Below are 25,924 nucleotides of genomic sequence, written 5' to 3'. Positions count from 1 at the left end.
ATTATATTTCCCATTTATTTCTATCTAAGAACATTGCCACATTCCTCTACAGGAAACTCTGCAGAGGTCCAGACTATACTGTCCCAAAGACAACACATCATCAACCTCTTACAACCAAACCCACCTTCACAAAATCTGCAGTCACAATCGCAAGCTCTGTTTGAGATCCTGGCAGCCACACAGCTTTAATGATGAAATTTCCAGTGGCCAGTTGGGGATGAAGTACCAAATGATCTGAGACTGATCCAGAGCTGCTGAACGTTAACACATGGCAGTCCTGCAGTAACGAAAGAAATGGGTCAAGTTGTAGAATAAAATGTTTATCAACATCTCAAGCCAAGAACAGTGTTAAGAGCCAGCATTCCTCTTAGTTTCAATAATGATCCATAGAATTAGAATCTAAAATTCCTGCATTTAAGATGAATGACATGAAAGTTTCTAATGAAAAAAAAACAAACCAAAACCAAACCCACACAGAGTCCAGCTGTGTCTCAGCTAAAGAACAGATTTGTGGATTCTGCAGTGTGAAAGCTGAATCTAAAATTTAGGAGAACCCAAGAAAGATGAGTCGTTGTTACAAAACGCTAGGTGTTACAGACTAGTTCCAACACACTAAGATTGACATGACTAAACACTGGTTCCTGCCTTAAAGTAAAATTGGCCTAAGTACAGTAAGTACTATTCTGAGGCACTGTCTCCTTCCTTATATTAATATAGGTTGGGCTTCTTTTCCTTCGTATAACTAGAAGGAAAGGGATTCATCAGCTAAAATTAGCGTCACTCCTTCAGAGCCTGCTCTGCACTGGCTCCTCAGAGGAAAGAAATCCAGCTGTTTTGCAGCTGATGATTTCAGCCACATAGGAAAGGGTTTGTCAGGCACTCACCTTCAGTCCGCACACGGCCAGGTAGTCCTCCTTGCAGGGATTCCCAGTAAGACTCAGTACTGTGAATGGAACGGGTGCAGACGCCAGGCGAGTAAGAGTCAGTTTTCTTTTGCTGGAGTCTGCTTGTTTCAGCAGTGCTGAGAGCTGAAGGACCGTGATCTGCAGAACAGAATGAACTGTCACCCAACTTCACAACTGAGAGGAAAAAGTCATTTTGATTTCAGCTCAATGACCAGATCCCCACAGTTCTCACTGTTTCTGCTTCAAGAACTCTTCTCTCTGAAGAATGAGAGGTTTTTCTAAGCTATGCAACACTTTCCAGAAGGTGCAGGACAGGCAAACAAACAATCTGCTTGTTATTCAGTACTGCAAGGCTGCTTCATTTTCCTTTACAATCTGACATAGAATCATGGAATGGTTTGGGTTGGAAGAGACCTCAAAGACCATCCAGTTCCAACCCCTGCCATGGGCAGGGACACCTCCCATGGATCAGGTTCCGCCAAGTCCCATTCAACTTGGCCTTGAACCCCTCTAGGGATGGGGCAGCCACCACTGCTCTGGGCAACCTGGGCCAGGGCCTCCCCACTCTCACAGCAAAACTTTTCTCCCCAAGATCTCATCTCAACCTCCCTTTTTTCAGCTCAAAACCATTCCCCCTCATTCTGTCCCTGCACTCCCTGATCCAGAGCCCCTCCCCAGCTTTCCTGGAGCTCCTTTCAATACTGGAAGCTGCTCTAAGTTCTCCCCACAGCCTTCTCTTCTCCAAGCTGAACAAACTCAACTCTCTCAGCCTGTCCTCATACAGGAGGTGCTTCAGCCCTCAGATCATCTCTGTGGCCTCCTCCGGACTCGCTCCAACAGCTCCACATCCTTCCTGCGCTGAGGACTCCAGAACTGAATGCTGGGCTCCAGGTAAGGTCTCACAAGAGTGGTGCACTGGGACAGAATCCCCTCCCTCACCCCACTGGTCCCACTGCTTTGGATGCAGACAATCTCTACGGAGTTTGAGAACTAACCTTGCCCTTTTCATGACTCACGGCCAGGTGCTGCCGACGTCCATGCGGAGACGACAGCACACACATTGCCACCCGCCGCAGTACATGAGCACTGATCAGCTGCCGGATTGTCTGACCCTGGTCACCACTGTAGTTCATGCGGACGTTCTCAAAAGCACCTTCTTGAGAGCCAAGAGTTGGGACCTAAATCATTAGAGAAAGCATACAAAAGCCTATCACTGAAATGTTCCCGTTTAGAAGTGATCCCACCTACCCATAATCTAATCACTTCTTTAGCATCGTACCATCAACTGATCCGTCATTTCCACTGACTTGTCCAAAGTGTGCAGCTCATTGAGAGCTTGCTGTGCGCGACTGCTGCTCCCCATGGCTGAAGCTTGCTGGAAATTTATCTGAATGGCATCCATCAGGAAATTCAGCATCTCTAGCACCAGAGGTGCAAAGGAAAAGTTGGCCTACAAGAAACAGATACGGCAAGTGAGGCACAAGATGCGCCTGTTGGGAATCTTCACATGAGACTCAAGTCAATCGATTTTTAAAGCCCGATGCCACTTTTATGCTCATATCATAAAGAGTATAAAAATTACAGAATCCCAAAATGGTTTGGTTGGAAGGGATCTTAAAACCCATCCAATTCCAATCTCCTGCCATGGGCAGGGACATCTCCCACTGGATCAGGGGGCTCCAAGCCCCATCCAACCTGGCCTTGAACACCTCCAGGGGTGGGGAACCCACCACTGCTCTGGGCAACCTGGGCCAGGGTCTCCCTACCCTCATCATGAAGAACGTCTTCCTAATTTCTAATCCAAATCTCCTCCCTCTCCAATTTAAACCCATTCCCCCTTGTCCTATCATTCCAGGCCCTTGTAAAAATCCCCTCCTCAGCTTTCCTGGAGGCCCTTTCAGTATTGGAAGCTGTTCTAAGGTATCCCCGGAGCCTTCTCTTCTCCAGGCTGAGCAACTCTAAAATGAATCAACTTGGCTGATAACCAACAGTCTCTCCAAGATCCTCATCATAAAACATCTGCCTCTTTACCAGTCAGGTGATAATTATACCTGAGACTGCAATTCCTCTCGACAGCCCTCAACATTCCTACACAGGCTGCTCTTCTTGGGTTTCTCCTCGTCAGGGCCCTTCCCCTCGCTGATGGTGACCTTGGCTTTCTCTGCAGGAGAGGTGCTTGCATGTCGAATGACGTTCTCGGGCACTCTGGGCTCGCTCTGGAAGGCGGATTCTTTCATGGTAGAGCTCATCCCACTGCTGGGAGTTCTCTTCACCAAAGCCTGGGAAGGACAGAGCTATGTTAAAAGCCCAGACCAGACTGAATTTTACCACTCACAAAATGAATGCAGGTTGTAATAGCAGCAAGATTAACGCCATTTTAAATAGAGTGCAATTCTCATTAAATAGGATTTTAAAGATATACAACAGTATCCTGTATGCCATGCTCCACTCAAGTGGAAGAAAAACTTCCACATTTATGTTACTTTATTTGCTGCTCACAAAAAAAACATGGGAAAAGGTGGTATCTGACTGCTGGGTAGCTTAGGGTAATATTCAAATCCTGTAAAGGTAGGTGAAAATCCAGGAATCACTAGGACAAAGACTTCCCAATCCGCTTATTTGGTGGAAAAATTAAATCATCAAGCAAGCTGTAAATTAGGAGGGTTCATTGTAAAGCCAAGGACTTCAACTCTTAGGGCTTGTACGCACTCATATCATAACGAACATCGCAGAGAAGAAACCTCTGCACCAGATTTTAAAAAAGAAATCACAACTTGTATGCTAACAGGAAGACACTTTACCAGGCAGCTGCCATCCTCCTTGGCTCCACAATCACAGAAGAAGGATCCGTACTTGGCATAAGAGATCTCATGATCCTTGTGACAAACTTTAGCACAAACTGTGCAAACACCAACCCCGTCAACCATCTTGCAAGTGTGGCAGTGATACCTGCACAAATAAACCAGATGAGTTCTAAAACACAATGCCTCAGGAAGGCCCAGAAACCACATTGGTTTCCTTCCAAGTGGACAGAAATATCAGGCTGAAAATCTGAATACAAGTGTGAAACTCTCACCAATGCTGATTCATGAACTCTTTCTGCGTGATGGTGAATGTACAGAGTTTATTACAGAGAGAATCTTCATCCTGCCAGGAAGAAAGTTGGTTTAGAAAGGTGTTCAAACTGCAGCTACAGTGAAGGCATGTGGTAGAGAACACATTCCTCGAAATGTGCATTTTAAGAATAACAAATTTTAGCCAGCTAAAAGGTGGCAGCTGGTATGGAATCACACAGAAAAGGAGACAATATAACAACTCAAGAGTGATTCAAGAAAAAGAAAACAGTAACAAGAACCCTATATGGGTATGACATATTTCAGAGTGCACTAGCAACAGTTTTTTTCCCCACCCAACAGTAGTTAAAAGCCTAATCTAAGCTGCTTGTTGATATAAAACCTCTTAACTGACAAACAGACCAGTATGAACAAACTCATCTTACTCCATTTCTTACTTTTTGTTTTCTAAAACCACAACTTCAAACTTTTATTCATATCACAGAGTCAACAGATCTACACAGGAACAACACAGATTCCCTCCCAGATCTAAAAACCATGGTTCTTCACTCAGTCTCACATCAGGAATAAACAACAACAAAGCCTTTATAACCGGAGTAATTCTGATTTGGAAGCTACAAAATAAATCTTCATCTCATTAGCAGTGACTATCACTTACCGAATCTTCAGCTTGCGAGTCCTCCTCCTCCACTGCCAGCTCTTCCACCCAGTCTGAATCCACTTCGATTGCCCGCTCCTCTCCATCGACAGAAAGATGGCTTGGTCCCTGGCCACTGGTCTGGCTCAGCGCATTAGTGACATCGGCCAGGTAAGAGACGATATGGCATGTGCACTCCAGGATAGTCACATGCTACGAATCAAAATGAAAGGCAATACTGAGATCCCAAAATAGCTGCTAATACAACAAAATATAACAGTTCCCCTGACCAAACTGCTTTAAAACTCCCGTTACACAACCAATACATCTCGTGCCTGAGTTTTATTCCTGCAAGCTAAGCCATAGCCATGTCTTACCTTTCCCTGCATGACATTTGCATTCATTTTTTCTACCACATTCTTTTGAGACAGGTATTTCTTGCTGCAACACAAAACAGTGAAGAAGATCATTACAACTTTCAGTCTTTGGGAGGTACAAACTCAGCTCTCGTTAATAGCTTCAAGCATTTGGTTTGTTTTATATTAGCAACAGGAAACTTATAAATGTAGGAATTAAATCATCAAGAGTGGAAAAGATGAAGAAACCACACAGTTGTTCTTAATGGGGGGGTATAGATCAGGGAGGCATCTCTCAGTCAATTTATATTCCAAACAACAAAAAAATGAGTATCAGTAAACATGAACTTCTGTCCCCAAATTAACAGGGAAGGGAAAAAAAAATATCAATCTAAGTGCTGTGAACAAACAAAGAGCAGCACACAGTTCGCTCTTACCATCTGCCCAGCCAGTCAACAGCAGCACCATGAAGCTGGAGGTGTCCCGCACCTTGTCCTGCACTCGCCAAAGTTGCCATCACGACCATCAGCTCAGGAAAGCCTGTGCCATCACCATTGGCCAACATTTCTGTTGCCATTGGGATGAGAGTACTCAGCAGAACAGTGCATACACCTTCTCCAACTTGGCTGAACAAAGAGAGGAACGGTTCACAAAGGTACACAAGCCACTGAAATACAACTCATCCCCACACTGACGCCTTTAAGGCAACAATCATGCCCCATCCCTCCAACTGAGTGCTGACAAGAAGTCATCAGCAATTCAAGAGTAATTTGCACATCTAAAGAAGTAAAGAAAGGAACAACACACAAAAGAAATTACAAAGGCTGTATGTTACCTGTTCTCCCGAACAATGTAAGTTGTCAAGAGCTGCAGCAGCTGCCTGTTCTCTTGCACAACGTCCAGCTGGTCAGAATCTTTGGGTGGGGACATGGTCATCCTGGTTAACCAGGCCTGGAGCCGGACAGGCTCCACACAAGCCAGCTGAGCCAGAGAACCACAAAGTCGCAACAGGCTGGGGTTGGGACTCTTCTCAGCTAGTGGAGAGAATGGCCAGTGAGTGACATATACTACAGTGAACGCGTTTGGAGACGGCTTTCCATTAACAGTGCGAAGCTGTCACTCCCCTTCCTTTTACAGCTTTTCTTTCATGCACATTTCATATCGCAGCCCAATATAGGAACAGAATAAGGTGGGCAAAGGGAGGGCAGGAGAGATTCAACACTTACTTAGCTGGAAGAGCTTGGTAAAGAACTTCAGCACCCTGTTACAGAACTTCGCAGAGAGGTTTTCATTGGCCGTTGCCATCATGATCTGCACCAGTTCTCCACTATATGGAGGGAGGAAATTAAGTCAGCTTTGTAAAAGACAACTCATTCCCCTTCTTCGTTTGCACTGCATTATCTGCACTCACATTTAAGGTTGGCAATAGTTTGTATAACACTGCACAGCACAGCAGCGAGGCCACAGAAACTGCTCTCAGAAAAAGTACAAACTCTTAGCTCAGACTAAACCTCTAAATCTTGTAAGCTCCCAAGCAGCACGTCTGTGTTCTCCACACATCAAGTCACAACAGGGCCTGTATCAGGTTTCAAACCAAAATTCACAATTTTCTTGCCTATTTTTCCCTTCCATGTTAACAAAACACAACAGCCAGCCACCAGGCTGCTTTCAGTTTTACACTGCTGGACAAGTAGAGACCAAAACCAGACAATGTTTTAATTCCTAGTAGAGAAAATCTTTCCTCTGGTTCATCCTCCTATCTCTCCACAACAATGTTATGCTGTGTGGTTTCCACCACAATGCTAGGTCAGGCAAACACTCTACCTCCATCCTTAGAACTATCAACCTACTGCTGCGAGAAGAACTTGGGATTCTGCAACTGCCTTGCAAACCACGATCTCTCAAAGACCTCCTCACAATGTCTTTGACAAAACCACCATCTGGCAAGATTCCCCATTAGAGCTTGCTGAATATGTTTTTTGGAGCGACAAAGACCTAGATCCTCTCCCACACAGAAAGTCTTTCCACACCCTCCTGCACTGCTTGAAGGGTATCCTATCCTTGTACGGTTCTGCCTCTTCCCCTGCAATGGCATTAAGATCACTTCAGTGTCGACAGTGACAAGGTATGGAAAAAACGAAGAGAAATAAAGTCCTTGGCCTAAAATTTGAGGATGGCCTCACCTTTCTGAAAAGAATTCCTCCATGGCTTTTCGGGCCTGGCTGCTCTCCAGCTGTTTCTCCAGATGCTGCAAACATTCCTCCAAGATGGACTCATCCAAGCCACTGAGGATCAAAAGACACATATTAAATAAGAAAATACAAGAGCAATTTCAACAATTTCAACAATTAGGAGAGCGAAGCAACCAATTTTGCTAACACAGACCCAATAAACTTCCCACTAGCTGAATGCAGCTCTCCTTCCAAGAGATGGGAGAAAAATAATCAATGAATAAAAACACACAAAGACCATCAAATCTATCAAATGTTCACATAAAAAAGTGGCATATGGTGCTGCAAGCAAGTTACACCGCCAGAAACCTAGAATAATCCAGACCTTTCACACTCCCCACATTATAAATTCCTCTAAATGGCTACTCCTTTTACATTTTAAGTCTCTTTTAGTGTTACTCCTTCCCATTCTTTCCTGTGCTCAGCTCCACTCTACAAGGCACGCTGCAAGTAAAATCCAATTACACCTATGTTCTCTACCAGAAGGCACGGATCTCCCTCTGAATACCTCCCATCCAGAGAGGATCAGTGTTAAAAGATGCAACATCATCATGCCTAATGGTTTTATGTTTCAGATGGATAGAATCACCACCTGCGCATCGAGCTTATTCCCTCTCTCCACACAGGAGTAAAGGGTGGGAAGCTCAAATGTGGCCAGTTTGCTGTAATAAAGCTGGGATTAGCCGTCCTTACAAATGGCAAGAACGGAGACAAAGGAAGATAAAGCACGTTAGGTCGGCATCTTCAGCTTTCATTCCGTGCTTGTATTTACATAATTTTCTATTTGCTTAAATAAAAACCTATCAAGATACATAAATGCTCCATCCAGAGTTTCAAGAGATGATTAAAATCCATACTGCCTGAATGGCAGTGCTGAAAGTTCTGGTACCGTGAATAAAATACCTCATATTTTTAGTCTACAAGTATAGAAGTCTTCAACAGATAAATATAAGCTGATTTTTCACCCTTCTAATATGCTGTTCAAGAACTGACGCTGATGTTTAAACATACTGTAGTAATTCTTTGTGCACAGCTTTCCTGGGAGAGAACTACAGAACACACAGCCTCGATACCTGTTTGGATCAGAGTGACGGGCCAGAATGTTATAGCATCCTGTGATCAATTTCTCATAGACGCGCGCCAGGAATTCATCAGATTCCGCAGGGCCCAAGATCCGTTCCAGGGAGTTGCTGCTTATCTCCGCCACACTCTCCGTGCTGGTCTCCAAAAGGAGGGGCAACAGGGAATGAATCACCTGTGGTGGATTCAAATCATCCGACCAGCTTGAAGAGAAAAGAAAACAAGTTCATTCTCTGTACGATGTATCAGAGAACAACACACTGGATACACACAAGTAAGACACACGTCTGGATGGAAGTATGTGATAAAAACCCTTTCTAGAAAACCAGGATAAACACACAGACCCAGCCACTTTTTCTCCCAGTAGAACTGTTCTCATTTGGAAAACTCTACCTGTTACTTTTGCACATATACACACCTACATTTTCCCAGTCACACGATCACACAGAATGGCTTTTGGGCTTGTATGCACTGTCAACTATTTCTTTGTTTCACAATACCTTAGAGTAAGTAACTGAGGAAAAAATAAATTTTTCATTTCACTTTTTACTTCCAAACATCATAGGAGTTAACAAAATCAAAGCAGAAATGAATTAACGAGATCCATATTGCCTCAGTTTATATCTCAGTGTCTTCAAGACCAACATTTCTCTCACGGAGTCGGACTTTTAGATATACCAGATCAGGACAGAAAGGCTATCTCACATTAATTCAGAATTGCACACTGGCAGTGACTCCATTCAAGGCCTAATTCAAACCATAGCTCCAAGTGTTGCCCCCGAGCACCCTGATGAAGACAGATGTTCAGAAGAGCAGACAGATCTACATGACAAGGAAGCAACAAACAGCAGCACTTACACAATGAGGTCCCCAGTGAGTCTCACCAGGGAGAGGAGGGTGTGCTTGAGGGAAGCGGCAAGAGGCAGGCTTTGGCTGCAGAGAGTACCAAGGTGGGCGGCCTGAACTGCACTTATGTAGCTTTCTGCAGGGATGGTGTCATTCGCAAAGGCATTGCGCTAAGGATTGAGACACACGTACAAAAATCAGAACCATTTAGCTTTAACAGAAAGATACATTGCCTGCCATTCCAAGCAATTTACAGAGCTAAGATCAGAGTAGGTCAATCCATGAGGCCGGACTCACCCAGGAGCCAATGTTTGGAAACTCATTTGTATGAATGTTGTTCCATGATTCACATAAAGCCTGCACAGCTGAGGGCAAGTTCTGAACAAGCGTTGGGCCTGCAATTAATACAGAATCATAAGTTGTTGAGTCATTGCACGTGTCCTGTTGAAAACCACAATTGCTTCTACAACACTATTTAAAACTAGATCCTTTGGCCAAGGCACAACTGTAACCAAGTTGAGCTGCAATTTTACTGAGGGCTGGTTTCACGCTTGTCTACAAGTCAAAATTATCCCTGAAGTCTGCAAGTTTCCCAGCTTCTTTCACTTTATTAAAACAATAGAAAACATAAGAAAAATACTAATTTGCAGCAGTCTTCAACATATAAACATTTCTCAATTCCTCTTACTATGCCATTCCCCACGTCACCAGAGCACCAACATGATTGCAAGAGCATTCCAATAACCAGGATAAGCCCACAAGGCAGGTGGTCTCTCAAGGTTTGCCCAATTTTTTCAGCTGTTGATACTAAAAGGAAAAGAATTCACGGTGTGCTGCTGACAGAATCATAGAATGTTCTGAGTGGGAAGTAACTCACAAGGCTCATTGAGTCCAACTCCTGACCCTGCACAGGACACCCCAACATTCACACCGTGAGGCTGAGGGCATTGGCCAAACGCTTCTGAAATACTGTCAGGCTTGGTGCCCTGACTGCTTCCCTGGGAGCTGTTCCAGCGCTCCACCACCCTCTGGGGGAAGAACCTTCTCCTAATGTCCAACCTAACCCTCCTCTGGCATCTTCCTGCCATTCCCTCGACAGGGTGATGTACTCACTAGAACAAAGTGGTTGAGAACACAGCCAGCATATAGCATTCAAATGAATGTTGGCAGCACTGCAGAAACCTTCACTTCCACAGAGAAGGACACATGAACTATGCAGCACCCTCACCTAGCGTATTAGACTTGCAGCGGCTGGATCCAATGGCCAGGACAGCAGCATAACCTCGGAGTTTCTCCTCGGAGGGTTTGTTCTCAGTGGAGCCCTCTTCAGAGAGGCTACGTAGCAAGTAAGATCTGCAGTCAGGATGGAAAGGATTCATTTCAGGAAACAGCTCTGCACTGCAGAACTAGGTGTGTCAATATAGAGACAGATAAAGGAATGCTCTGAAGTCCTGCCCCACGTTTTGTGTTGTACACTCGGGGAGTTGTGGGCTTTCATCTCCTCTGAGCTACTTACCAGGTAAAGTGCCCATTCAAAAGAAAATGCTGATTTACTTTTGTCTTCTTCTACATAAGTTCTAAAAGGAGTTTAGAACATTTCAGACTCCTAATGAAGAAATTAAACCCCCTCTCCCTTGATGGTGCGATAGTCTCAATACTACTGCAGTGAAATGACCTTACGCAGCACTGTCCTAGCAGGCAGTAAGAGGAGATTTCATCTTTAGAAGAAAAGCTACCTTTGCAAGCCTGCAAGAAAGCCTTGAAAGATCAGACCAGGAGGCTACTCAGAAAGAACAACTTCATGTACATGGCTTGAAAAGCTACTTCTTATCCTTCTTTTAAAACAACAGACACTGAGAACAGAAGCCAGAGTAATTACATTGGACTATAAAAAAAAGACACCTGCCCCTACCAATGAACAAAATGCACAAAGCCCTAAGCACAGAAGGAAATGGTATATCCTACCAGCGATCCCAAGGACTGTACCTGGTAAACGTAGCGTACGTGTCAATGAGCTGCAGCGTAGCAGGCAGGAGGTTCTTTGTGATCTCTGAAGACTTATGAGGGTCAGTTTCTGCAGCTAGCTTGGAAAAGTGCTCATCCAGAGAAACCTGGATCTTGGAAATGGCAGCGTCAAGGGTGTAAATGGATTGTAAACTGGGAACTTCGTGCAGTTGGAGAATAGTTGTGCAGTCAACACCACAGAAAGAAGATATCTTAAAATACAAATGGATAGAAGAATAAGTGCAAATCATTCCACAAAACCAGAAGCTCCATATGCACAATCGCATTCGCACCAGCTTACCTGTCGAGCAAAGTATTCCTCTGCTATTTCCACATCATACTTCACGGAGCTGCACTTGCTAGCAGCCAGTTCAATGAGAGAAGCGGCATGGTCAGCTTTCATGCCCTGCTTGCTAAGGTGATCCTACAGATGTCAAAGAGACCCATCCCACTTCACAAGGGAAAGTTGCTCTGTAATGAACAACTTTCCCAACTAGCAGACTATAGCACTTGAGAAAACATGGACACAAGTTCCCATTTCCCACCACCATGCCCACAAAACACACCCCATGTGCAGCCAGCATGAAGACTAACATTCTTACTGTCAACGTCATTACAAAACACCCCTCTAACAATAAGGCTGTACCTTGATCCACGTGACGTAAGATGAGATTCGCAGGCGGGAAGACCAGCGCAGTGTGTGTAAAATGTCACATTCACTCATCTCTGGTGTATTTGTAGCCAACTGATTCATGTAGTTTTTGGATGGAGGCAAAATCCCAAGTATCCGCCACAGTATCAAGAAGTAGTACTGAAGAGCACAGGCTTCCTAAACAAAAGTACAGGTGGACAAATTAATAAAGAAAGACTGCAGTTACAACCACTCCAGCTACTGAAATTATCTCATCAGAGACTCTGGGCTCCTGTAGGTGTGCCAGATCAGATGAACACAAGCTCTTTCTGTCACATTATACAACAAATTATGCAACAAAGAGGAGCAAGAAAGGAAAAAAGAAGGATTATGCAATTTTTTTCTGCTTCATCACATTCTACCCAGACCTCCTGGCATTACCAGGCACACACAGCAAGTCTGAAAGATGTTATGAATTAAAAACTCATATGAGATATGCCACTACCACAAACACTGACAGTAGCTATGGGATCCCCATTACTCCAACCACTGCCCAGAATACTTGGTTAAACACTTTGCTAGAAAATGCGATGTTTGAGAACTTGTTGTTCCTCAACACAGACAACACAGCCTTACCAGTGCAGTGACATTTTTGTTCTCTTTCCTCCTGAGTGTATCGAACTGTGACCCAGCTGCAAGCAGTGAGGTCAGGGCAGCGTAAAGCTCATCGTACTTCATAGTCCTGGAGAAAAGGACCTCGCAAACCTGCAAGAGATAACAAGTCAGGATCAGTGCCTCGCAAATCACACAGCTCTGCATTTATATTCAGGCAGGCTCTTATCTTAAGCATTCTGAAGACCCACAGACCAAACCCATGCAAAATAAACCTTCAGGAAGTGAGTTCTGCCGGGTATTTCTATCTCCAGTCATAGTTCCAATGAACTGGCTATAAGGGAGCAGGCGTGAAGGGAGCCCACAGCCGTGATGACAAAAAACTTAATGAGGAAACAAAATCCAGGAAGAACGTGAAGCAAAATTATGAGAAAGCAACTCTAATGCCATGTGTCTGCCTCAGATGTTTGAGCACTTCAGCACTGAGAATTAAGTGTGGATATGACAGGGCTCTCTGTTGTTGCATACATACAGGAATCACGAGCATTACTACCAGCAGTCCAACACATCTTTGCATACTGACCTCCCTGACATGTAATTAGGCACAAAAAGGAATCCCACATCATATTATTCAGCCCCTATTCTTTTCTCCATTTGGTAAAATATTTCTGCTCTAGCTGCTCCATCAAGTCTTTCCTTCTTGCCCATTTTCCCTGGCACCTGTCAATTCAACACGGCCCTCTAAAGGCTTATGGAGAGGTCTTTAGAATCAAAATCCCAGTACCGTGCTATCCAGACGGTTCAGATCATCTTCAGAAGCTTCCAGAGATAGGATGCAATAGAACCTGGGCTGAGGAATTGTGTCTGGAATGTGAGAACAGCAAATAACATTTAAAGTGACTGTTTAATGAGGCAGTATTGTGTGATCCTCTCTCCTCCGTCCCCACAACCTTTCACATTTTAAAACCGCTGCCAGATTCTACTAAGCCAGCTCCACCAGGCATTACACATGCTCTAACATACAGCGTACGCAGCCTAGGCTTTCCTACTCCTACAATCCTCGCTCAATAAACACATACTTAGTTTGAATTACTTGTAGCACGCTCCTAGATGGCAATAATTTTGTTTAATAAAACTTTTCTAACATTATTACTTGCATTTTTATCTCTTGTAACTATGTCCATTGAGAGTAGGAAAAAAGGTTCCATGCCCGGGCTCAGGAAAGGCTCTCATTTAATTGTAAAAGCAAATCTTAGAATAAAAAATTCCTCATGTGTTTGTTCTTACCTGATGAGCAGTGCTTGGTCCAGTTCTCTTCCACTTCCTTAAATCCATGATAGAGGGGCACAGTCGGCCGTATGCCACTGTCCTGGGATCCACTCACCCAGCCAATGGGGGGAGTCAGCAAATTATATTGCACCTAAGTTAAAAAAAAACAGAAAAACCCCAACCATGGCATCCTTATCATAAAGGGACAGGGGGAAAATACCACTACCAACAACAGGAAGAGAGCCATAAAATACTTATAGCTCTGTTGCTAGAATATCACCATTCCCTGCTTCTGATGGAAGTCCTGGACCCACTTTGACAATTTTTATTCTGAAGTGAGCAGGTTAAACGGTGAAGCTTCCAACAACTGTAAAATCCATACCCAAAACACATCCATTAAAGAGAACAATGCCAAAAAGCTCAGCAGGGCCAAGCGAAAGCAAGGACTGAGTAGAGGAGGTATTTCCAAAGTGGTGCCTAAATACCCAAACACTCAAGATTTTGAAAGACAAGGTGGGGTGTTCACCCTATCATCATCAGGATTTATTAGGACAGTCCTTACACAGGGAATTTACAATCAAACTGAACCCGCCGCTAGGGATCAGCACCTGTAGTCATGCAAGGTACCTCCAAAGGCTAGAAACAACACCAAAACCCATGCACTCGAAGGCCATGAAGAGAACAGAACACATCAAATGACACCTGTTAAGAGATTACTTCTGGTCAGCTGGTTAGACATCCCAAACTTGATGTCAAAACCTTACCTGTTCAAATAGGTACATGGGGGCCTTGGAATACTGATGCAGCAGGTAGTCAAACACTAAGAGCAGACGCGCCACAATAAGTGGCACAGAACATTGCTGAGTATCCATGTTCACTGTCAGCTCCACAATTGTCTGGATACAGAGCACCATGATGGACCTGCGGCCCCTCTCTGAGAAATTGTGAAAAATCAGCAGCAGCAGCTGGAGATGTTCAACATTCAGATCTTCTGTGTCACCAGGAAGAGTCCCCTGCAAGGCATTCTGCTTCAGTGTGCCCACAAACCTGACAACAGGAGAGGAAGTTTATAGTTTACCATGCTTCTTGCTTAGATTCCCCTTCAAAAATTGCTTTAACTAGAGGTTAGAGAACATTGTCTGTATCATATTTTTCTGCTTATTCTTCCAATACCAACAGTTTCACAAATTATTCACTACGTTAGGTACTAGAATTCACATAATGGCAGAGAGGAAAAATCTCAGCACTATCGTAACAGAACCTATCAGAAACCTGCAGAACTAAGACATTCACCTTCCCTCTTCATAACCAGTAATGCTGTCAGGATTTTAGCCTCCAACCACTTAAATCCTGATTCTAGGTTTCATTTCCTACCCTCCAAGTGAAGGACTTCAGCAACGCAGAGGACAGAATCCCTGCTCCTCAGAGCACCACTCACCATCACCACTCAGAGAACACACACGCTTGTCGTACTGGTGCCAGAGAATTTTGACTTGGTAGAAAATCAGAGAGGTAAGAGACAATTGACTTTCAGCTTAACAAAAAATCATCTCACCTTTCCCAAACTTTAAGGCATTCTGGAACATCTGGATCCCCCTGGGCAGTGGCTTTATGCTGCCAAATCAGGAGAAGTCGTGAGAGCACAGACAAACTTTGAGGGTGGATGTAGAGAGGCCATGGACCTTCAGAAAAAGGGGCAACTCCCAGCTGCTGAAGTAGTGTGTTCTGAAACAAAAGAGAGACTTCTTAGAGAGGCAAATCCTGCTTGATGCTTGAATTAAAAGCATGACCTGAGCATACAGAGCTTGTCAGGTTGCAATATTGCCCATATTTCAATATATGGCATGGCTACTGAGGGACACTCACGTTGCCACCTAAAACACAACAAAACTTCAACTGCAACACTAATGTAGAAAAAAAATCATAGAATCAAGCAATAGTTTGGGTCGGAAGGGACCTCAAAGCCCATCCAGTTCCAACCCCCATGCAACAGGCAGGAACACCTCCCTCTGGATCCAGTTTGCTCCAAGCCCCACCCAATGTGGCCTTGAAAGCCTCTAGGGATGGGGCAGCCACCACTGCTCTGGGCAATCTGGGCCAGGGCCTCCCCACCCTCACAGCAAAATATTTCTCCCTAAGATCTCATCTCAATTTCCCCTCTTTCAACTTAAAAAACAGCATTAACAAGCTCTACTCATTTACTGCAATATAACAGCAGGAGAGATTATGCCACTATGTTCAGTATTTATGAATTTGGCAGGTGACCCCTTCGACCAACCACAATAACTCTTGCTTCTTTTCAAATATAGCAAAAAGGGAGATTTCCGAAGTCAAATGCTTTAAAGAAAAACTCAACAAAGTATTTTAAATACAGTAGAAAACATTCAGTGTAAGTATAGGGACTGAATTCACTGACTTGTAAGCAAATTAATAACCTCTACATATAGTGTGAGCTGCGTCAGCCAATAAGCTATCAAAGAAACCTAGAGGCTACAAAGTTAGCACACAAAAGCAAAAGGATTAATTTGATTCTCTCCTGAGAGAATAGCAAAACCTTTTGGCATCAGTCCTGACAGCAAAGCACATCTGCAGGAATGTCTCTTGATAAACACGTGGACAGAGGCAACTCTTCAAAACAAAATATACAAACTCATTTCCTTTTCAGCTTTCATCATCTTCAAAGTTCACTGGATTAATCTGAACTGCAGACATTAAGTTTACGTTCTGCAGGGGTTTTTGTACTAGGTGACTGCAAAGGTTATCCAACTCACTGGATCCAACATATTCCAAGCTCTGTTTGCAGAAGAACATAATCCAGGGCCAAACACAACCATCAACACTCTACTCTAGGTGTGGGGAGTCTACGTAGAGACACCAGCAGACACCAGCACTCCTTGTTTTATTCATACATTCAATCATACTCACCTGCAAGGCAGGGGACTGAAGATCTGAGGTCACCAAGGAATGGTTGAAGTGATACAGTGCGGCAGCAAACTCCTCGTCTGACGTGCCTGTAAGATAGGGATCAATCCAGTTTCTACTGCTGCTCTCTTATATGTAAGATTTCCACAGGAAGCTAAGAAAATATACACCTATAAATCCTACAGCCCATGTTCTCTAACAGAGAGGTTCTGCTCACTCACCCTTAAGCCCATCCTTATCCACCTCTTTGATGATGCTTGCCAGTGTGGCCATATGCTGCTCCGAGAGAGATACACTCAGGTAGTTGCGAATGAAGTTATTCCTGGAGTTCAGCATAGAGGAAGTGATAAAGTTCAAAATGTTTGAAGCAAGGCTCAAAAACTGAAAAGGAAAGAGAAAGAGACTGTAGAAGCAGGAAAAGCAGAGGAACTGTAAGACAATATTAAACACAAATTAAACCACCAGCAAAATAAATCAAGCCCCTTAACTCCAGCCCCGGCAGTGGAGTGCAGGTTTACTCATCAGAGCCCACCTCACTGCACTCTGTTCTTTATCAGGACCAATTTTACAACTCTCTGAAAAGGCTGCAAGTCTCTGACTTCTTGACTGCAGCATTTATTTTTGACTTTACCCAATGCAGTTAGAGCTAAAAGCATTCTATCTCCGAGCCATTTCACTTACAGTTCTGCCCTCATTTCCCTCTCCCTCTGTTACCCTGGCAGTAAAAAATACAGTGACATCCCTGCTGAAGGAAGAGTAGAGACATCCTCTTTATTAACAGCCAGGACAGTCATTGATTCTCCACCCACAAAGTACTTAGAATACCCCACATTTGTTGTGTTGTCTGTGGGTAGCTGCATCGACAGACATGTGAAAAACATTACAGCACATCAGTGATTTCATTAAGCCTGAAGACTTTCCCATACCAATTCTGGATCCTTGCGGCTGGCCAGGATGTTCCCATTCTCTCCAGCAGTCTGTTTGTTTGGGCTTTTCACTCTAGGTGAGCTCTCCAAAGGCGGTGGTGGAGGCGGTGGTGGTGGAGCCACTTTCTCTTTGCTCGGAGAGATTGTCTCTTCAAACCACTGCCCGAGGATCGGCTCACTGTCGTCATCTAATGCAGGAGGCAGGACAACCAAAAGCAAAGCAGTATAAGCAACTACCTTACGCAAACTACTCAGCTTAGAAAAGGACTGAAAAAGTTTCAGTGAACACAGTTAAGGCATCTCCTGTCTTCGTTTTCCCTTTCCAAATCACAAGGCTGAGCACTCTTCTCTAAGAAGAGTGACCTTCCAGTACCTGAAGGGGGCCTACAGGAGAGCTGGGGAAGGGCTTTTTAGAAAGGCATGGAGTAATAGGAAGAGAGGGAATGGCTCTTAATTGGAGACAGGCAGATTTAGACTAGACATAAGGAGGAATTTCTTCACGATGAGAGTGGTGAGGCACTGGCCCAGGTTGCCCAGAGCAGTGGTGGCTGCCCCATCCCTGGAGGTGTTCAAGGCCACACTGGATGGGGCTCTGAGAAACCTGATCCAATGGGAGGTGTCCCTGCCTATCGCATGGGGGTTGAAACAGGATGGGCTTTAAGGTCCCTTCCAACTACAACTATTCTATGATTCTACAGCACTCCAGCAGGAATTTACAAGAAGAAGTTATTTCTACTCTCTTCTGAAGCAAATTCTACCCAATTTCAGTCACTCTGGCTTCAGTTTACAAAGATGAGTACAGCTAGTGTTACTTCTGCCAAACAAATCTTACAACCTATTTCATATTTTCAGCATTACATGATATTCCAGTCCAAGAGGGCAAGAGCCCAGTAGCCATGAAAGACACTGTAAAATCCTGACTTAAGTTGCTTGCTGCAAATTCCGTTACCTTGGCTGCTGTCCTCCTCCGTGCTGCTAAAATCATCCTCGTAGTAAGTGTTAGAATCGGTGGAGGCACTTGCATCACTGCTCATGGAGCCCTTTCTCTGACGCTGCAGGACAGAAGCCTTGGAAGAACAGCAGAACAAGTTAAAATTTAGGATTACGAAAGATAACATTTGCGAACTAGAGTATCTAATGCATCTTAACTACCTTCTAGCAAATTCGACACAATTATTTTATTATCAGTTTTTCAAGGCTTCTCACCCTTAAGTTGTATTAAAAGTTATGCGAGAAGGCTGAAAATAAACCTATGCCAAGCTTGTAAGCAACACCTCAAGTACCAGCTCCAACACAAAAGCACCCATGCTGAACAAAATCTCTTCATCTTCTCACTAAACTCACAAACCCCACTGAGCCATGAGTTTGTCAAATGTATGTCTCTGAAAAGAGGAGAGAGGCCCCAGCTGTTAGCATCTGAAAGAACATCAAATTCTTCTAAGCATGGTCACAGTTCGTAAAGTGAGGATTTTCCAGGCATATAACACTTAGCATGAGCAGCTGAGCTACAGAAATTCTCTTGCTGTGTGCCAGTTCCTACCTTTCTGTAGGAAGTAGACAGCAGCGTCAGCAGCAGATTAGTGAGGGGTACAGAATCTATCAGCCGCTGAATTCTCTGGATTGATGTGCTTTGAGCCATGATATCCAGCACTGCCGGCGGCCCATCGCTCTCCCAGCCCTGCAGGATGACATTGAAAACAGAATTTGAAGTGTGTTCCACTGGAGAAGGTAAAATATTCCACAAGAACACTATCTACACACCTTGTGCAAGGCCTCCACTTGCAGATCTTGAAAGAGCGAGGACAGCAATTTGATGGCATGATTTGCCAGCACCACTGACAGAACACCAAATCCCTGATGTCTACAGAAACAGAAAGGACACAATGTAATTTCAGAAGGGGGAAAAAAAGTATAAATTACCATTAAAAGTATCTACTTATATTGAGGGGTAACGGTTTTAATCCTATTGAGACTAGATCCTAGGAAGAAAGGTTTTGAAGTGAGGGTAAGAAGGCCCTGGCTCAGGTTGCCCAGAGAAGTAGTGGCTGCCCCATCCCTGGAGGGGTTCAAGGCCACGTTAGATGGGGCTTGGAACAACTGGATCCAGTGGGTGGTGTCGCTGCCCATGGCCGTGTGGGGAACTGGATGGGCTTTGAGGTCCTTTCCAACCCAAACCATTCCATGATTCTATGTATATATAAAATAGTGTGAAGTGACTGTTTTGCTAAACTGAAAATGACTTCTCTTCTTCTGAAAAATCAAGACTTGACTTCCAAATGGAGATGAAATCTCAAGAGCCCAACAAGACCATGTAGCAGCTGCTTGCTGGGCAGACACATGGACAATGACGACTTCAGTAGTGTATTTACATACCCTTTCCCAGGTCCCAGTTTGGGAGACCCAACGCCCTCCTTAGTACGAGCAATGATGTCTCTAACGCGAAGGGCAGCCAGTGGATCCTTCTCCTTTCCCTTATCAGCCAAGGCCGTGGGGCTGAGGTTCAAGATGAGGAAGAGGCTGTTGAGCAAACACCAAGCCCCGAGCAGCTGGAAGTTCTGATAATGCTATCATGCCAAAAGTGAAGGGGGAGGAAGCACCAAAGAAGACAAAATAGCATCAATCCAAATGTGAAAATATAACAGCACGGGAACAGTAAAACAGCTTCCGAGACACAGATCTTACCTCACCCCCTGCCCGGCGTGAATTGCTGATGGCTTGCCCGATCATTTCATAGATTTCAAGCTGCAAATAGATCCAAAATCATGAGAATGTTTAAGTGTTCCACTGAGCACACGCTACTTCTAAAATGCCAAATATAACCGTATTTTGCCCTCTACAATCAGCCACACCATTTATCAGCAAGTCTAATGCCTAGAAATAATAGATAACTCTTGCAATCCAAATAACAACAAATTTTACACACGAGAATGAAAAAAACACTCTCCCATCTACTTACACATTTCTGTACAATAGTAGCAGCATCATTTTCATAATCTTCTTCTTTCGAACTAGTTGATCCAGTCCGTACCTGTTGCGTGCTCCCCACGTGCAGAATGGCCATGCAAGTTGCCACACTCACCCCTGTTTGAACACAAGTGGAGGGAACATTGTTATTGAGAGCCGATCTCAGGACCCAATGTTCCTGCTCACCACATTAAAACAAGCAGCATCAAACATGCCCATATATGTGATGGAGCTGGGAATAGTCAACATTACAGCTAATAGGTTAAAAAGCAAGTTTCGTCTTACAGAAATATGCGACGACAATTAAAGGAGGAAGCATTTTACCAGGTAATTCCATACAATTTTAAGTTGCTTTAGGTCTGTTGAATTAATTTAGATTGAGTATTAGGAAAAGATTCTTCACACAGAGGTTGGTGGAGCACTGGAACAGCTCCCAGGGAAGCAGTCATAGTGCCAAGCCTGACAATATTCCAGAAGCATTTGGCCAACACCCTCAGCCCCATGGTGTGAATGTTGGGGTGTCCTGTGCAGGGTCAGGAGTTGAACTCGATGAGACTTGTAGGCTCCTTCCTACTCAGGACATTCTGCGATTATACGACTCAATCTTCATACTCAACTGCCAGCTCTCTTTAAAACCTTACCCATAACAATTAAATATTCAGATTCCAGTGTACTTAAACCACTCCTGGGAAAGCAGGTTGATTTAGGAGCATAACCAATTAAACTGAAGTCACAAGCACTACAAAAATACATTATGCTCTGAATGTAGAAGAGCAGAAATTGCAGGCTACTAAGCAGCTGCTGAGTCACTCAGTCTTTCTCTCAGATACTGACAAGAACATTTGCAGAATAAATCAGCGTTTCAGCATCACTATAGCAATTTTCCTATTAACACCACTGTCAGACTATACAGCACTCCACACAGCTTTGAAAGGTTACTTACGGGCTGAGCCTCAAATGTGCAGGTAACAAAGCAGAGCAAAAGTGAGAGCAACTTAAAGCTCCGAAGAAAATACAGGAAATCCACTCACCTGCGTAGAGACAGCTGAGAGCGAGAACAGTCACATCCTGGAGACGTGTGGGTGTCAGGGGCTCCAGCACAGGCAGAGACAGGGTATCCAGTGCCATGGTCACATCTATCACCAGTGAATGAAACCTACAATAACAACATATCAAGGCTCAGCTATGCAACATACACATCTGACAGCACACAAGAGCAGCAAAGCGACTGAGACTGCACAGCTGGCACCATTATTTTCTCTCACACAGTGTGCCCAGCACCTACAAAGAACAGCAATGACAGATACTCACCCATTACGAACAGCAGTGGCATCTGCCACTGTGGCTGGCATAATGAAAAACGAGTTGGCTGACACAGCATCCTGAAATCGATTTATGTATCGCAGAAAGTACGGGAGGTTCAGACATACTCTCAGCAGTTTCTCAGAGCCACCTATCAACAAAAACAGCAGTGCTGTTTTTACTGTTCCATGGGAGAGCTTCTAGGCAGAACAGATCTAACGGTCAGCAATAAATGACTTAATTACTCTTTGCGGTGAGGAAACACCATCCTAGATGAGGTAATAGGATAAAGACTGGTTTTAAATACATAAACCAGACGGGGAAGCCTTCAGCCAGTACTCATCATGGGTGTCACCAAGCTCTTGGTGCATGTTATGTGGTACAGCAGGTCTAATTCTCTCCTGCTCAGTAATCCACCCCACAGGCTACTTTATAACGTGCACATTTTTCCCTCCTAAAACAAACCTACAACATATGAACACGCTGAGCTCTTCTCCACAATGAAGAAAACTACATTACACCCACAACTTCCCTCAGTAACATTAGCGTGCAACCAAGCAAGTCCTAATGAAAAAACACTTCAGGTCAGAATGTTTCTTCCCACTCAGAGTTCTACGGTGCAACACTGGAGGGTCATTTGCTCCAGCATTTTCTCCCTTGATGCTAAACAGCTGATTCTCACCAAGTTCTTGCAGGCTGGCTACATTCTGAGCAATGAATATGCTTTTTGTCTTTGCCGCAGAGGTCTGATCTGTGGAAGCTTGATCCTCACTCTCTCCTTCCACCTAAAAGCAAGTACATACTAAATATATCATGGAAGTATTAAAAATAGATGCTGTTGCAGTAAGCCTCTACACAGAGGCAAGAGGTGCAGCAGCAGCAGAACTGAGAAGAGCTATGAATATCACTGAACATCAGCTTCCTTGATGCAACAAAGCTATGATTGCCAATAACACAGTGTTTGCCTGTTTACCATTCATCAACCTATAAGGAAGATACAAATACTTCAGAAAGGTTTCCACAACACATGTTTATTGACAAACTACCACTTACTGCCCTCTGCCATTTCCTGCACCAATGTTATCAGTGCTAAAATTCAGACTGCTTCTGTTTTAGGGCTGTTTGTTTACCTGCGTCTCTGGCGTGGCAGATGGTGAGGAGATTCTAGGGTTAAACACTGATGTCAGCTGATTGAGGAAGTTCATCTGCACTTCTTTCTGTCTTAGTTCTGGGCTCACCGGGGAGGCCAGCTCCTTCTGGTCCTCTACTGCAGAGGAAACGACAGAACATCATTACAAACATCAAACATGAAGTATTGCCTACGGCCAACGCAAGTGCCATAAAAACGTAACCATAAATCAAAATGCCTACCGTCAGAGAGAGTTTTGACGGTCTGAGGCAGCTTGGCCGATTTCATCATTGCAGTGAAGGTAATAATTTCAGTGCGATCTAATCGGCTGCAGCCCGTGCACAGCCCCTTTATCAGCAAAATGAGGTGTTTCTGCAAAGAAAAAGACACCAAGTACCATTTGAACTCTCTTGACTCCAATTATTCCTAGCAGCTGCATGAAGACTGATGCAACTTCAGCTGGTAAGGCTACCGTAACAGCTCGAATTCACTCCGATCTCACACCACAGATCATGATGACTTACTAATTGCAGGTAATTCAGGTCGCTGTCATTGTCCCATATGCTTGTTACAGAAAAGCACCTGTAAAAGCTCTCTCTCCTCTGACACACTAGGCCTTAGGGCCAGCCCTATCAGCAGCTGCATGATGCGAACACTTCTTGCATGATGTGAACACTTCTCACACTCCTTTCCTCTTTGACATAGATTTCAGCTTTCCTACCAGACTAAAATACAACTGGGCAAGAATCCACCTTTAAAAACTCAAACAGTTTTGAACCAGGTTGTTACACAAAACCAAATCAGAGAGTGGGGAATGGCAAGAGAATTATCCAAGGCTTCAGGTCACCCTTAGCTCAGCTCGCTCACAAGCTGGAGCTCTGAGCAACAAATACAGAGGGAAGATTCCGCAAGCAGCAGACTCTTTGAAAGTGCAATGCCTTAGGTATTTTAAGAACTTTATTAGTTTTGCTTAACGCAATATCAGAGCAAATATTTTGGAATTAGAGGCCAAAGTCCATTTCTGCACTCAGGCTTGCTCACACAGTCACAACCTGTACTCACCTGTGAAACGGCACATGCTTCATCTGGGTTCTCAAGACGCAGCAGCGAGAATTCAATCAGAACTTTACAGGCAGCTGCCACTGATTGCAGTTGGTTTCTTGGTACTGAAAAAAGCAGAAGCTGGGACTCAGTACAAGTGCAGAAATAAGTCAGCATAAAAAGTTCTCAATGTTTCCAGTAAAGCAGAATGCTGTGTAACAGGGATCCATACACCTATCACGCCTAACACAGAGATGTAATATAAATTCAGTCCCATTAAAATGTAACCCAAGAAACATCAGCAAAGCGAGGATACCTTCTACCCAGACAAGGTAGGTTACAGAGCTAACATGGCTTTCCCACCAACACTATTTAACACTGAGGAATATGAAACAAGTTGGCCAAGCTCACTTTTTTTGCAGAAATGGTCAAATCCTGTCAGCCAAAATAACATAAAATAATTTGAGTCACAATGCTTTGATCATTAATTCCAACATAATAAATTAACCACTACAGAATCATCTAAGAATCCTGAAAGCAGACTTCAACACTTCATTTAATCAAAACCTGTTTTCTCTATGTCAGGCTAATGAATAAGCAACTAAGAAGTCATGTCTCCCCAGTACTCAGTGGCCAAATACTCCTATTGCCAAGTTCCCTTTTCCACTCATACTGACATTTTGAGAGTGTAAAAGCCAGTGATGCTGGCCTCACACGCCTTGCCTTCATGTCTGATTCAGAGAGAAGGCTTGAGACAAACAGCAAAGGCACAAGCTCTGGTTTGCCATTACTGCATCCCAGCCACAGCAGAAAAGCAAGAGAGCCAGAGGAGGGAACACTTACTTAGACTGCACACAGTAGTGATGTAATGTGTAGAAAGTGCAACAAAGGACGAGTAGAAAGGCTCATACTGCTTGTCGTGGTGCAGGATTTCAGACTCGCTGCAAGAGGAGAACGGGAGAGGTGTCAATTCCACACAGCACAACAGTAGCACCAACACTCACAAGTGTGAGGGATATCTTAGCAGATGTAAGACGAGACCGGTAAAATCACACGCTCTCCAAATCAAAGCTCCGAGAACGGAATTCTCTTCCTCGTGCCCCATCTCCCATGTCCTCGGGACTGACTCCTCCAGAAGCAGGCAGAGCAGGCCATCAAAATCCCTATCCACATAGGAAACGATTCCAATACAGCAAACGTCCCCCCTTTCAGCACTGACAGGTCAGTCTCTTTAACAACAACTCTTGGCCAGGGAGTCATTGATTGTTAAGTTATTCCAAGCTCAGCTGCCCATGTTGGGACTGTTAGTTCTGCTGACGCTCAGCGGGATTTGCCAGGATGGAAGCACAGGCATTCCCTTCTGCTCAGGCATGGAGTCAACTGGAGTTTATGTACTTCTGCAAAAGGGAAGGATCAAACCAAGCACTTGCACAACAACAAACACACAAGGGAGCGTCTGCGACAAAGTGAGGGGCAATGACTTCTGGCAGGTACCGCACAGCAGAGAAGAATGTATCTGCTGTGATCAGGCTGTGACTCGCTGCTTCAGAGACCTACACCACCCTACCCTGCACACAGATCAACACAAACCTCCATGTGAGTGAAAATTTCACTGAACTCAAATGAAAAGTAAAAATTGCGAAGCAAAACACAGATCAATACATGGAAAGGCAAGGCCCTGAGGTTTCTCGGAGCAGCTCGGTGGCCGGAGAGAACATCTGTGGACACACAAATGCGCTAAAGGCTGCTGCAGTAAAGTGTCATGCCAAATTCCATTTGCACGGACTCCTGAAGGCAACCACCAAAAACAGGAACAGAGCTCTGCCTCCAAAGAAGTTATGCCCTTAATTCCTCCTGCAACAGAACTAAGGCATCTAGATATCCACTTATGAAATATTTAAATTATTTCCTTCCCCATTTTCATTCAGGGGTGTGAATGAGCAAGTTGGAATTAGAATTATACAACTCAACTTCACCGGTCACCGCTTCTTGAAA

At 44.2% G+C, this 25,924-nt stretch overlaps 1 protein-coding gene across 3 annotated transcripts in view; it reads right to left on the bottom strand.

Moving 5' to 3' along the window:
• Positions 1-25,924, bottom strand: part of UBR4 (ubiquitin protein ligase E3 component n-recognin 4) — an 85,002-nt gene that overhangs the window by 56,154 nt on the left and 2,924 nt on the right. For all 3 annotated transcript variants that reach the window (XM_054085776.1, XM_054085777.1, XM_054085775.1), the window contains exons 2-42: positions 24,773-24,870; positions 23,951-24,054; positions 23,131-23,260; positions 22,890-23,026; positions 22,442-22,544; positions 21,769-21,910; positions 21,489-21,613; positions 20,450-20,574; positions 20,176-20,235; positions 19,867-20,057; positions 19,255-19,354; positions 19,034-19,171; positions 18,443-18,560; positions 17,494-17,681; positions 16,789-16,948; positions 16,571-16,656; positions 15,201-15,370; positions 14,410-14,692; positions 13,664-13,796; positions 13,161-13,240; positions 12,401-12,529; positions 11,780-11,962; positions 11,435-11,557; positions 11,116-11,345; positions 10,358-10,482; positions 9,427-9,524; positions 9,142-9,299; positions 8,277-8,486; positions 7,156-7,257; positions 6,199-6,299; positions 5,808-6,006; positions 5,410-5,598; positions 4,994-5,057; positions 4,638-4,829; positions 3,982-4,052; positions 3,707-3,854; positions 2,957-3,184; positions 2,185-2,355; positions 1,901-2,083; positions 885-1,043; positions 125-277 (exon numbers count right to left, since the gene is read on the bottom strand). In XM_054085776.1, coding sequence (XP_053941751.1) covers positions 125-277; positions 885-1,043; positions 1,901-2,083; positions 2,185-2,355; positions 2,957-3,184; positions 3,707-3,854; positions 3,982-4,052; positions 4,638-4,829; positions 4,994-5,057; positions 5,410-5,598; positions 5,808-6,006; positions 6,199-6,299; positions 7,156-7,257; positions 8,277-8,486; positions 9,142-9,299; positions 9,427-9,524; positions 10,358-10,482; positions 11,116-11,345; positions 11,435-11,557; positions 11,780-11,962; positions 12,401-12,529; positions 13,161-13,240; positions 13,664-13,796; positions 14,410-14,692; positions 15,201-15,370; positions 16,571-16,656; positions 16,789-16,948; positions 17,494-17,681; positions 18,443-18,560; positions 19,034-19,171; positions 19,255-19,354; positions 19,867-20,057; positions 20,176-20,235; positions 20,450-20,574; positions 21,489-21,613; positions 21,769-21,910; positions 22,442-22,544; positions 22,890-23,026; positions 23,131-23,260; positions 23,951-24,054; positions 24,773-24,870 — 5,887 coding nt within the window. The remainder of the gene's footprint in view (positions 1-124; positions 278-884; positions 1,044-1,900; positions 2,084-2,184; positions 2,356-2,956; positions 3,185-3,706; positions 3,855-3,981; positions 4,053-4,637; positions 4,830-4,993; positions 5,058-5,409; positions 5,599-5,807; positions 6,007-6,198; positions 6,300-7,155; positions 7,258-8,276; positions 8,487-9,141; positions 9,300-9,426; positions 9,525-10,357; positions 10,483-11,115; positions 11,346-11,434; positions 11,558-11,779; positions 11,963-12,400; positions 12,530-13,160; positions 13,241-13,663; positions 13,797-14,409; positions 14,693-15,200; positions 15,371-16,570; positions 16,657-16,788; positions 16,949-17,493; positions 17,682-18,442; positions 18,561-19,033; positions 19,172-19,254; positions 19,355-19,866; positions 20,058-20,175; positions 20,236-20,449; positions 20,575-21,488; positions 21,614-21,768; positions 21,911-22,441; positions 22,545-22,889; positions 23,027-23,130; positions 23,261-23,950; positions 24,055-24,772; positions 24,871-25,924) is intronic.

This window comes from Cuculus canorus, chromosome 21 (assembly GCF_017976375.1).
Source record: "Cuculus canorus isolate bCucCan1 chromosome 21, bCucCan1.pri, whole genome shotgun sequence".
Classification (NCBI taxonomy): domain Eukaryota; kingdom Metazoa; phylum Chordata; class Aves; order Cuculiformes; family Cuculidae; genus Cuculus; species Cuculus canorus.
The sequence above is the reverse complement of the archived record's forward strand: the minus strand, read 5'-3'. Positions and strand labels throughout refer to the sequence as shown.